Source organism: Malaclemys terrapin, chromosome 1 (assembly GCF_027887155.1).
Source record: "Malaclemys terrapin pileata isolate rMalTer1 chromosome 1, rMalTer1.hap1, whole genome shotgun sequence".
Lineage (NCBI taxonomy): Eukaryota > Metazoa > Chordata > Testudines > Emydidae > Malaclemys > Malaclemys terrapin.
Window position 1 is genome coordinate 313995846 of NC_071505.1, and position 13461 is coordinate 314009306.

Here is a 13461-nt window from a genome sequence, read left to right on the forward strand (position 1 = left end):
TCCAACACCCTGCTCAAGCAAGACCAACACCAACTACAGTGGTAAAGGAGGTCTTTGTCACAGACACCATTTCTTAAATTTTTATGAGTAGGGGTAAGAAACAAGAGAAGCATGCAGAGCCCTATTTCAGCTTCCAATCAGCAAGCAATAGGGGTGTGGTCAGAAAAATAAGAAATGGCTTGATGGAATTTAAGAGAAACCAGGAGCGAGGTATCTGCACGACCACAAAAACTATCCTACTTTACAGATGTTAGTAAGTAGCTCTATATTGCAAAATAACTCACCTTCCTTTCTTCATATTCACTGCATGGGTGATTCCTATTAATCGCGCGATAAAAAAATTAATTGCGCAATTAATCGTACTGTTGAACAATAATAGAATACCATTTATTTAAATATTTGTGGATGTTTTTTACATTTTCAAATATATTGATTTCAGGTACAAACAATACAAAGTGCACAGTACTCACTTTATATTTATTTTTAATTACAAATATTAGCACTGTAAAAAAAAAGTGTTTTTCAATTCACCTAATACAAGCACTGTAGTGCAATTGCTTTATCATGAAAGTTGAACTTACAAATGTAGAATTATGTCCAAAAAAACTGCATTAAAAAATAAAACAATGTAAAATTTTAGAGCCTGAAATTCCACTTAGTCCTACTTCTTTTTAAGCCAATCACTCAGATAAACCAGTTTGTTTACATTTGCAGGAGATAATACTGCCTGGTCCTTGTTTACAATCTCACCTGACAGTGAGAACAAGCATTCAATTGGCACCGTTGTAGCCGGAATCACAAGATTAATTTACGTGCCAGATGCACTAAAGATTCATATGTCCCTTCATGCTTCAACCACCATTCCAGGGGACATGCAACCATAAAATCATAGAAGATTAGGGTTGGAAGAGACCTCAGGAGGTCATCTAGTCCAACCTCCTGCTCAAAGCAGGACCAACCCAAACTAAATCATCCCAGCCAGGGCTTTGTCAAGCCAGGCCTTAAAAACCTCTAAGGATGGAGATTCCACCACCTCCCTAGGTAACCCATTCTAGTGCTTCACCACCCTCATAGTGAAATAGTTTTTTCCTAAAATCCAACCTAGACTTCCCCCACTGCAACTTGAGACCATTGCTTCTTGTTCTGTCATCTGCCACCAATGAGAACAGCCTAGCTCCACCCTCTTTGGAACCCCCCCCTTCAGGTAGTTGAAGGCTGCTATCAAATCCCCCCTCACTCTTCTCTTCTAGAGACTAAACAAGCAAGTTCCTCAGCCTCTCCTCATAAGTCATGTGCCCCAGCCCAATAATTTTCGTTGCCCTCCGCTGGACTCTCTCCAATTTGTGCACATCCTTTCTGTAGTGGGGGGGCCAAAACTGGATGCAATACTCTAGATGGGGCCTCACACCAGTGCCGAATAGAGGGGAATAATCACTTCCCTTGATCTGCTGGCAAGGCTCCTACTAATGCAGCCCAATATGCCGTTAGCCTTCTTAGCAACAAGGGCACACCGATGACTCATATCCAACTTCTCATCCACTGTAATCCCCAGGTCCTTTTCTGCAGAACTGCTGCCTAGCCACTCGGTCCCTAATCTGTAGCAGTGCATGGGATTCTTCTGTCCTAAGTGCAGGACTCTGCACTTGTCCTTGTTGAACCTCATCAGATTGCTTTTGGCCCAATCCTCCGATTTGTCTAGGTCACTCTGGACCCTATCCCTACCCTCCAGCCTCTCTACCTCTCCCCCCGACTTAGTGTCATCCGCGAACTTGCTGAGGGTGCAATCTATCCCCTCATCCAGAACATTAATAAAGATGTTGAACAAAACCGGTCCCAAGACCGACCCCTGGGGCAGTCCGCTTGATACCTGCTGCCAACTAGACATCGATCCATTGATCACTACCAGTTGAGCCTGACAATCTGGCCAGCTTTCTATCCACCTTATAGTCCATTCATCCAATCTATACTTTTTTAACTTGCTAGCAAGAATACTGTGGAGGACCATATCAAAAGCTTTGCTAAAGTCAAGATATATCATGTCCACTTCTTTCCCCACATCCACAGAGCCAGTTATCTTATCATAGAAGGCAATCAGGTTGGTCAGGCATGACTTGCCCTTGGTGTATTCATGTTGACTGTTCCTGATCACCTTCCTCTCCTCCAAGTGCTTTAAAATGGTTTCCTTGAGGACCTGCTCCATGCTGATGATGAATTCTACTTGATAAGAATCCAAAGCAGTGTGGACCGACACATGTTCATTTTCATTATCTGAGTCAGATGCCACCAGCACAAGGTTGATTTTCTTTTTTGGTGGTTCGGGTTCTGTAGTTTCTGAGTGGAGTGGTTGCTCTTTTAAGACTTCTGAAAGCATGCTCTACACCTCACCCCGCTCAGATTTTGGCAGGCACTTCAGATTCTTAAACCTTGGGTCGAGTGCTGTCTTTAGAAATCTCACACTGAACCCTTCTTTGGGTTTTGTCAAATCTGCAGTGATAAGTGTTCTTAAAATGAACATGTGCTGGATCATCATCCAAGACTGCTATAACATGAAATATTTGGCAGAACATGGGTAAAACAGAGCAGGGGACATACAATTCTCCCCCAAGGAGTTCAGTCACAAATTGAATTAATGCATTTTTTTTTACAAGCATCATCATCATGGAAGCACATCCTCTGGAATGATGGCAGAAGCACGAAGGGGCACTAGAATGTTTAGCATATCTGGCACATAAATACCTTGCAACGCTGGCTACAAAAGTGCCATGCAAATGCCTGTTCTCACTTTCTAGTGACATTGTAAATAAGAAGAGGGCAGCATTATTTCCTGTAGATGTAAACAAACTTGTTTGTCTTAGCGATTGGCTGAACAAGAAGTAGGACTGAGTGGACTTGTAGGCTCTGAAGTTTTACATTGTTTTGTTTTTGAGTGCAGTTATGTAACAAAAAAAAAATCTACATTTGTAAGTTGCACTTTCACGAGAGAGATTGTACTACAGTACTTGTATGAGGTGAACTGAAAAATACTATTTCTTTTGTTTATCATTTTTACAGTGGAAATACTGGTAAATAATACACACTTTGATTTCAATTACAATACAGAATGCAATGTACATGAAAATGTAGATAAACATCCATAATATCTAATAAATTTCAATTGGTATTCTATTGTTTAAGAGTACAATTAAAACTGCAATCACAATTTTTTTTTATTTAATCGCATGAGTAAACTGCAATTAATCGAGAGCCCTACTATTAATATAATTGGAATGCAAGTTAGTCCTCAGCCACCTCCCGAACTACCAAACCCACTTTTAAAGTTGTTCTGACTTTGATGTTTGCAATAATGTGTAACATAATTAAAACTGAACTCCTACCAAAAGGATAACAATAAATAAGAAAGTAATGATACAAAATGAGCAATCAAACAATAGAATGTGTCTACAGCTGAAAGGGTTACATTTTAAACTAATTTAATCAAGCCTTATGTTACTTAATGAGATATTTACCTCTACAGTGGTTTCAGAGACAACCCTGTTGATTTTGCCTCTTTGCCATTGGTTCAGATCACGTATACGAATAGCACAGTACATATCATTTTCCCACTTCACTTGCTCAAACTTGGAATTTTCATAGATAGCAGCCATCTTTTCCTGTAAACTAACATTAAAAAACCCCATGATATCTAAACCAACTCCTCCCAAGACTAAAGACTTATCCAGTGGTTTGAGGAAGTATTTACCCAGTTACTGCTGAAATACTGAAATGTTATTGCATAGTAACTTTGTGGCAGGTACATAGTATTGGAAAGGTAGTAACTATGCTCTAACGTAACTATGTTCTCATAACCACGGAATTCTTTTCAGAAAACTCAGTCCTTCTACGTAGCAGTATTTCTAACCCATTCCTTTTTAGATTTTCTTTTAATTTTCAAGAAAGAATAGAGTCTCCCTCCCCACACACCTTTCCTTTGGTACCATCAAAAACAGATTTGGAGGGAATCCAAGTAGCGTTTATTCAAGGAAAAAGGAAATGGGGAAAAAGAAGCAGAAAAGAGTGATTGGCACAAAACGGTTTACTTCATAGACAAACTATCTTATACAGTGGTCAGGTGGCTATGGCAGTTAGCTACATTAATATTACACAGTTGCTTTGAAGTCTTTACTTGAGGGATGTCTGAATGAGGTGAAATGACTGAGCTTAGCAAAAGATATAACCCAACCCATATACTTCTGTGAAATTCTTGAAAAAAACAAAAAAAGCCAACATGTATTATAGCACATGGACAATAAATATCACTGGTTGTTACTGATACTACTTTAGTAAGATTATTAATGAAAGAACAAGGGAGGACACTGTCTTTTTTAGACTTAATGTTAAATTTCTCCAAACCCAGTCCTTACACTGAAGTCAACTGGAGTCTCAATTTTAAAATGGGGCTAGATCAAGCACTTGTGGTGGGGTGTGCTCCTTGCATTGGTGCTACTAGAGATGAATTAGGCCAGGTGGACCAATCAGCTAATTATACTGGAGGCAGCTAATTAGAGAAAAGCTCATTTGTGCGGGACAGTTGGGGCTTCTCATAGACTCAGACTTTAAGGTCAGAAGGGACCATTATGATCATCTGGTCTGACCCCCTGCATGCCGCAGGCCACAAAACCCTTCCCTGGACTCTGCCGCTGAAGTCCCCAATCCTGTGTTTTAGTGACCTCAATCGGCAGAGACCCTCCTGCTAGTGATCCCTGCCCCATGCTGCGGAGGAAGGCGAAAAACCTCCAGAGACTCAGCCAATCTACCCTGGAGGAAAATTCCTTCCCGACCCCAAATATGGCGATCAGTAAGACCCCGAGCATGTAGGCAAGAGTCTCTAGCCTGACCCCTATTGGCCATTATAATATTTACGTACCATTGCTTGGTTTTCCTTGGCTACTATGTTTTACCATTAAACCATTCCCTCCATAAACTTATCTAACTTAATCTTAAAACCAGACAGGTCCGTCGCCCCCACCGTTTCCCTCGGAAGGCCGTTCCACAAAAGACAGGAAATTGGAAGCAGAGGGGGGTGTACAGAAGGAATCTGGAGTCACTTCCTGGAAAAGGCGGGGGGTGTTTGGGTGGGCTGCATAGATAAGTTGTCTAAAGGTACTCCCTCGGAGAAGGCAGTGAAGAGACTGCAAACCCAGAGGCGTGGGGAGAGCCAGGAGGTATGGAAGCAGCTCAGGGAAAGGCAGGAAGGTGCAGGGAATGGACCTTGGCTGTTGTGTAGAGAGTCCCTGAGCTGGAATCCAGAGTAGAGGATGGGCCCGAGTTCCCCTGCCAGCCACTGCGGGTGTGTCACTGTGAGGCAGTGAAGTAGAAGACTGCCTGACACTGCTGGAGAGCAGGAACTTTGATACACTTCCCCCTGATCCCGCAAAGGGGAAACCACAGTAGTGACCTGGTTGGACGGCTGAGTCACAAAGAGGACAGCTGAGGCTCCCAAGCGCTAGAGAGGGGCTGCAGAGGAGAAATTGATGGAGTGTAACCACTGGAAGCGGTGTGACCCTGACTGAGCTAATCTCCGAACCACCAGGAGGCAGCGTCATTCAGCAGTGAGCATAGCAAGCTGTCATAGCACTATAAGATGTTTAACTGCATATGTATTTATGAAACATTATATAGTGCAAAACTGTTGCTTCCTACCCTATGTTTACTGGAGAGCGGGAGGTGGGGGGGGGTGGGAGGGGAGGTAAAGAAAATGCAATAACTTTGAAAACCAGAAATTGAGTACTGATCCACTGCAAAATGTAGCTGATACAGTAATTTGTTTCTTTTTTAATTGATTAAAGTGTATCTTATTCTAAAGACAACTCATAAGGCTTTAAAAATATTAACTGATTAAAATGCTTCTATTTTGCTAGTTCTTAGAATACCTTTTCAATAACCTTTCTGATGACAGCCATTGTACAAAGATTTTATTTGGGGATACCACATGACTGATTCGCACTTGTAGTTCTTTGTTAGAAAGTGATCGTAAATCCTCGTTCTGTACAGATTTTATGTTTTTAGAGTTTAAAATATCTAATGTTTCAGTTTCAAAAATTTCTTCTAGAGAAGAATCCCATACTTCGTTATGCTCTGTAGCACTGCTTTTGGTGTATCTGTATGAAAATGAAAAAATACAGTTTGAGATTGAGTTCATAGTTCAAGTTTTACTTCCACTCCCAACCCTAATATTAGTTAAATGATAAGGTGTGCTACTAAAATTTAGGCAACAGAAAAGGCTAAAGCTAAAGGTTTCAGAAAACAAAAACAACCCCCCAAAAACAAGCAAGCAACTCCAGTGTTTCTCTAGGGTTATAGTAACCCCTTCTGCTAATTTTTCCTTGCTTTCTATTGTTTTCTGTAAAAAAGAGTTACTCACCTTGTGCAGTAATAATGTTTCTTCGAGATGTGTCCCCCTATGGGTGCTCCACTGTAGGTATGTTTGTGTCCCTGAGCCTCGAGCGGAAATTTTAGATAGTGTCCATTCAGCCGGCACATGTGCTCTCCTTGTCTCATGGCTATCTAGTGCTGTGAAGGTGAACTACCCTCAGTTCCTTCTCTACTGCAGAGCTCATTCATGAGAACTCCAAAGTAGAAGGGCAGCTCATGAAACACCCATATGGAAACACATCTCAAAGAAGCATCATTACTGCACAAGGTAACACTCTCTTCTTCGAGTAGTGTCCCTGTGAGTGTTCCACTGTAGGTGACTCCCTAGCAGTATTCCTGATGGAGCATTGAGGTTTCGGAGTCACGTTTATTACTGATGTCAATACTGTGGATCTGAAGACAGCACTGGAAACTGAGTCATGAGGAACAGAATAATGTGCTGCGAAAGTATAAGCAGGGCAGCAATTTGGGTGTCTGCATATTTCTGCGATGGGGACATTTTAAATAAATGCTACAGAAGTGGAAATGGATCTCTTGGAGTGTTTTTGGACTCCAGATGGAAGTTGCAGATTACGAGAACAAAATCCGTTTTGAGTCTTTGAGTTGATATTAGCAAAAGCAACGAGGAGTCCTTGTGGCACCTTAGACACTAACAAATTTATTTGGGCATAAGCTTTCATGGGTATCACCCACGAAAGCTTATGCCCATATAAATTTGTTAGTCTCTAAGGTGCCACAAGGACTCCTCGTCGTTTTTGCTGATACAGACCAACATGGCTACCCCTCTGGAACTTTTGAGTTGATATTGCGGATCCCTTGGATCTGTCTGCAATTGAGAGGAACAGTTTAGGAGATTTCCTGAAGTACTTTGTTCTGTTCAAATAGAATTATAAAGCTCTCCTGACATCAAATGTATGTAATATTGCTTCTCTGTCATGGTGAGGCTTTGGGAAGAAGGTGGGAAAGTGAATAAGTTGATTCGTATGGAAGACAAGATTACTTTGGGGAGGAACTCTGGGAACGGTTTCAGTGTGACCTTGTCTTTAAAGAAAATCGTGAAGGGAGAGTGTGCCATTAGTACTGCTATTTCACCAATTCTTCACACCGAAGTGAGGGCCACTAGGAATGTTGTCTTCATGGGCAGATACGTAAGTGAGCACGTGGCCATGGGTTCGAAAGTTGGCTTTCTTAAGCCTCAGAGTTAGATTAAGGACCCATGATTGTGGGGGACATCTGATTTGTGGGTAGAGATTGGTGTTAAAGTAGAGAAAGAACTGACAGGGATTTGAAGGGGATTTCAAATTCAGACAGTCCCCTTCTGTGAGCAAGAGTCAGGCTAGCTGTAACCCTAATAACGTGAGATTTGTAGAAGCGAGGATTGTGTGAGGCGAGTGGGAAAGAACTGTATGAGAAGTTGTTGTGACCTTGTGTTAGATAAGTATGGAACGTAGACTATAGGAGGAAAAGAAGATATCAGGATGACATATATATATATATATATATATAAAAACAAAATGCAGCTGTTGCCCATTATTGTATATAACAAAAGGTATAAATGCTTGCTGTAATTGTTTACCTGGACAGAGACATGTTTTGCTCTCTCCCTCCACGCAATTGCTAGAGAAAATAAAGTATCTGACTTGCTGCACCCAACCCGAGAGTGAGAACTCTGTTTTTCTCCGACATTACTCATACCCTTGACGAATCTCTTTGCTATCGGATGGGTAAATACTGAATAGCCGTCTATTTACTGGTAGAAGGTCATTATGGCCGTAAGATGTACTTTTAGTGGGCTGAGAGATAGTACTATCTTCTTGAGCTCTAGGATGTAGTCTAGTATTAACGGGAGGAAAGAGGATGCCAGGGTAATTTGTTTCAAATTACACCAGATTTGGAATCTTTCCCACTTTTGTACGCAAGTGTGATGATTTTACTGATTTTCTACTATGTAACAGCATCACTTTCACCTCCTCAGAGCAGGAGTTTTCTATGCATTAGAACCATCGAGGAATCAACCCTTGAGTCGGAGAACCTGTAAGGTCAGATGATGGATCTGTCTGGTGTTCTGGGAGAAGAGGTGAGGAAGGGTCTGAAAAGTAATTGGTGGGCACTTTGCTAGCTTTGTTAGGAATGAGTACCACATTTGGTACCTCGGCCATGTGGGAACTGAGTATAACTTTCACTCTCTCTCTTTGTGTAGGATATTCGATATGAGAGGAAACTGAGAAAAGGTGTAGAGGAGCTCTCTGCTCCATTCAAAGAGGAAAACGTCTCCCCCCAATGACTGTCTCCCCAGTCCGTCTCTGAAGCAGTACTGGGGGCATTTCTTGTTCCCATAAGTAGCTCACAAGTCTATTGTTGGGGCTCCTCAGTGAAAGAATATGTTATGGAGTACTGTCAGGTCCATTTCTCAATTGAGATCCTGTGAGAATATTTGGCTGAGACTATCCACTGTTATATTTTGTGCTCCCGGCAGGTAAGCGGCTGATATGAGATTGTTGTGAATGCACCCATTTCATAATTTTACTGTTTCTGTACATAGGGATGGTGATCTCACATCCCCTTGGCAGTTTATGTAAAACATACACGTTATGTTGTGCCTCATTATTTTTGTATGCGTCTTTTTGATTAATGTTAGGAAATGTGCACAAGCATTCCTGAGTGCCCTGAGTTCCAGGAGGTTGATATGGAGTGTTGATTCTGTTGGGGGACCATTTGCCCTAACCTTGTGATTGTCCAGGTGAGGTCCCCAGCCCACTAAAGATGTGTCTGTTGTCAGTATCAATACTGGGGGTGGCTGCATAAATAGGATTCCTGCACAAACATTCTATGGATCTTTACGCCATTGGAGGGAGTCTTTGACTCTGGAGAACATCAACAGTGATTTGTTTAATCTGTCTCTGTTTGGCGTGTATACCAATCTGAGACATAGTTGGAGGCACTGCATACATACTCTCGAGTGAGATACCACAAATGTGCATGCCACCAAGTGTCCGAGAAGCTGAAGGCAATTTCCGGCTGACGTTTGGGGGCTGGCCTGAATGGTGTCTATTAAGGTGGTCAGGGTGTTGAATCTGGGTAGTGGGAGGAAGGCTCTGGCCTGCACTGCATTGAGATAAGCCCCTATAAATTCCAAGTGTTGCACTGGAGTTAAGGTCGACGTCTGGGTATTCAGTTGTCCCAACTGTGTGAATACCTCCATAGTCTTTTGAGTGGGCCATAGGGCATCATTCAAGGAATGAGCCTTGAGAAGGCAACTGTCCAAATACGGGTAAATCATGATTCCCGATTTCCACAGATGAGCTGCCACTACAGAGAGAACTTTGGAAAATACTCTGGATGCAGATGAAAGGCTGAATAGAAGCACTCTGTATTGGTAATGATCCGGGCCTAAATGTCTAATGTATGGAGCTGACATTCCTCAGTGGTCTTATGAAGTTTTGGAAAGAAGACAGGCAAAAAAATGTCCTAGTCGTTGAATTGCAACATCACCTTTGGTAGGAAAGCCATATGGGGGCAAAGCTGGACCTTGTCCGTATAAGGGGGTTCTGATGTCAGGGCTTTGATCTCAGAAACCCTTCTGGCTGAGGTGATTGCCACTAGGAAGGCAACCTTCCAAGAGAGAAGCAGTAAGGAACAAGATGCTCGAAGGGAGGCCCTGCGAGCCTCATCAGGACCAGGTTTAAGTCCTAGGGGTGAACTGGGTTGCAAACCTGAGGATAGAGTCTTTCCAAGCCCTTGAGAAACCTGACCATCATGTTGTGGGAGAACACTGATCTGCCCTGCACTAGAGGGCAGAAGGCCAAGATGACTACCAAGTGAACCTTAATAGACAAGATAGCCAAATCTTGATGTTTTAGGTGGAGCAGATAGTCCAAGATAGCCTGCAGAGAGGACTGTGATGGAGAAAGATTCCATTTGGAGGCCCAAGTGAAATGTTTCCACTTAGCCAAGTAGGCAGCCCTGGTGGAAGGCTTTCTGCTATCTAGCAAGACATGTTGAACCTGTTCTGAACAGGCCTGTTCTTTGGGGTTCAGCCACGCAGCAGCCATGCAGTCAGGTTCAGGGAGGTGAGGTTCAGGCGAAGCAACAGTCCGTGGTCTTGTGAAATCAAGTCTGGACAGGGTGGGAGCTGCCCACAACAGCAGGAAGGCACTGGAGTGGAGCCCCTGCTGAGCCCACACAGCAAACTGAACTGATGACTTTTCCTGCTCTGTCTGGTGGCGAATAGGTGAACACAGCCGGAGAACCTCTTGCAACGGGGCTGAAGATCTGCTTGTTGTCAGTGTCGTCTGTCAAGACCCGCACCACCTTGTCTGAGATTTGGGGAAGGAATACCTGGCAAGCCAAGTGTATTTCCCTGAGTTCCCTGACATTTATATGCAGGGAGAGTTCTTCCTGGGACCAGAGGCCGAGTCCTGAGACTGTCGAGGTGGGCTCCCCACTTAGGTCTGACACGTCCGAAACCAGGCTTACCGACTTATATGGTGTTGCAAAGGGTACCCCCTTTTATTACAGAATGCGGGTCATTCCACCAAATCAGTGAAGCCACTGCGGCCAGCGGAACAGTGAGTACCGAGTTGTGTCTGCCTGGGCAGTAGATCAACATCAGCCATAACTGTAGGGGTCTGAGGCACAGCCACGCATACTGTACCACACAGGTACATGCCGCCATGTGACCCAACAGTTTGAGGCAAACCTGGGCAGTTGTAAGAGGGTGGGTTGTGACCTGGGCGATCAGGTCCAACATAGTTCGGAATCTGGCCTCTGGTAAATAGGCCTTGGCAGAGTTGAGCACTGCCCTGATGAACTTTAGTCTCTAAACTGGGACCACAGTTGACTTTTGCTCATTTATTAACAGACCCAGCGCCTGAAAGGTGGCCCGCACTATGCCATTGCTGTGCTGAACTTGAGCCTGCAAGCGGCCTTTGATCAGCCAGTTGTCAAGTTACAGGTAGACTTGTTTGCCTCAACATCTGAGAAAGGCTGCAACCAACACCATACACTTTGTGAAAACCTGTGGGGCTGCAGGCAGGCCAAAGAGAAGTGTGGTGAATTGTCAGTGGCGTTGACCCACCACAAACCTGAGGAAGCTCCTGTGTCCATGGAAGATGGAGATGTGGAAATAAGTATCTTTCAGATTGTTAGAAGGTCCCTGAAGAGGGACAGGGGTGAGGGGTGGAAGAAAACTGGAGGGTGTAACCAACTGTTACAGTGCTGAGCACAGAACGGTCCAATGTTATGCAAGTCCACACTAGGCGGAAGGGTGACAGGCGATTCAAAACAAATGGGGAGACTGATCGGGAGTCAAGATTGGTATGCCGTCCTCAGGCATACCTTCAAAAGTCCTGCCTGGCCTTGGAGTATCTATGTGACCCCGACTGGGAAGCTGAGGCAGAAGGTAGGGGATGAGGACGTTTACAGCTCTTTCCTTTCTTTTGTAGGACTCCTGCAGAGATGAAGGGGTCTGCCCTAGTGCCTGGGCAGGTCCCAACACCGCCTCATTAACTAGCAGGGCCACTGTGGAGAGAGTCGCTACAGCTAGGATATTAGCTGAGCTGTGCGCAGACTCCTTCAGCTTCCAGCCCCAAGTTTGTAGCAACCTGTTTCAGGAGCTCTTGATAGGCCCTGAAGTCATCCGGTGGAAGCGGGTTACTAAGGTCTGAGACTGCCTCGTCCGGGAATGACGAGGAAGAGGCTAGTGCTGGAGGAGGGGCTGCTGCTTCTTCCGCACCACTTCCATTGGGGCCACTTCTGGGACCTCGGTATCAGGGTCAGTACTGGAGTCAAGATCCAGTGCTGAACGGGATGAAACATTGGCTCGCCTCTTGGACGCCGCTGAGTCTGAAGAGTGAGAAGGGGGCCCTATTACCGGGGAAAACCCTCACAAGTTCCAATACTGCCACTGCATTGGCCAGTGGCCCGGTGACCAAGCGGCGATTGGGGGGCCAGTACAAAAGTCCTGTCTGTAGGTTAGGTACCAGTACTTTCTTCAATGGGGCAAAGGATTCCCTTTTGGACTCCAAAGAGTATTCTTCCCTCTGAGACCAAGGAGGCGCTGTAACCATTTCCGCCTCCAGGCGGTGCCAGGGAACCAGTGACCGATGATGGGCCTGGGATCATGGAGGATTTTTCTCCGGATGGTGCTGTGATGGTCAGTGCCACGATGAAGCTCACTGCCCCTACTTTCCCCAATAGCCCTGGCTAGCGGGGAGCCTTGGGGGGGAGGGGGGAGAGAGGGGAATTAAGAGGGATATCAAATCCTTTGCTGCCTGGAAAGCCTCTGGAGTCAAAGGGGCCCACGACTGCTCCCGGGAATTGGAGGCGGGTCCTGGACTGGACTTGGTGCTTTAGTCGGAGTTACCAGAGCCAACAGGGGTTTTGGGGATGATGAGTGCCCCGGCGTGGGTCTCACTGTGCTAGTCACTCTCTGCTTTTCCCTCTTCAGCACTGGAGAGCACCATCTCTTGGTGTGCTGTTTCTTATGCTTGTTCCTTGGCACCAGCAATGGAGAATGGTGCTGGGAAGAGCACGGTGCTGGTGGAGCACTTTGCAAGGAAGCCGAAGTCCTGGGTGCTGATTCGGAGAAGCTTGGCTCTGAGGCCGGTCTGAGGACTGCCTCCGTTAGTAAGGCCTTCAGACAAATATCTCTTTCTTTTTAAGTGCACGATCTGAAGCCCCTGCAGATCTGGCACTTCTCCTTAATGTGAGTTTCCCCGAAGCACTTTACAAAACTAGAGTATGGGTCACGCACTGGCATGGGCTTGCCACAGGAAGCACAGGGCTTGAAGCCCGGGGACCAGGCATACCCAGCCCCTACGACGAAAGTCCCTCGATGACAGGGACCACTATTCACACTATATATACTAACTACAAAAACTATACAATATACTACAAAATCCAAACCACTGGGAAAGAAGCCTTTTAAGAGCAAGAAGGATTGTTCCAAGCAACTGTCAAGCACGGTAAGAAGGAACTGAGAGGGTGTGGAACTGGTGGCACCCCTTATACCAGCACATACACACGCTAGAGCCGGTCCTACAGATACCA

General features: G+C 44.8%; 1 protein-coding gene across 1 annotated transcript in view; it reads right to left on the reverse strand.

Moving 5' to 3' along the window:
• Window positions 1-13461, reverse strand: part of RNF17 (ring finger protein 17) — a 228577-nt gene that overhangs the window by 98468 nt on the left and 116648 nt on the right. The window contains exons 24-25 of the mRNA XM_054015507.1: window positions 5910-6137; window positions 3507-3657 (exon numbers count right to left, since the gene is read on the reverse strand). Of these exons, the coding sequence (XP_053871482.1) occupies window positions 3507-3657; window positions 5910-6137 (379 nt within the window). The remainder of the gene's footprint in view (window positions 1-3506; window positions 3658-5909; window positions 6138-13461) is intronic.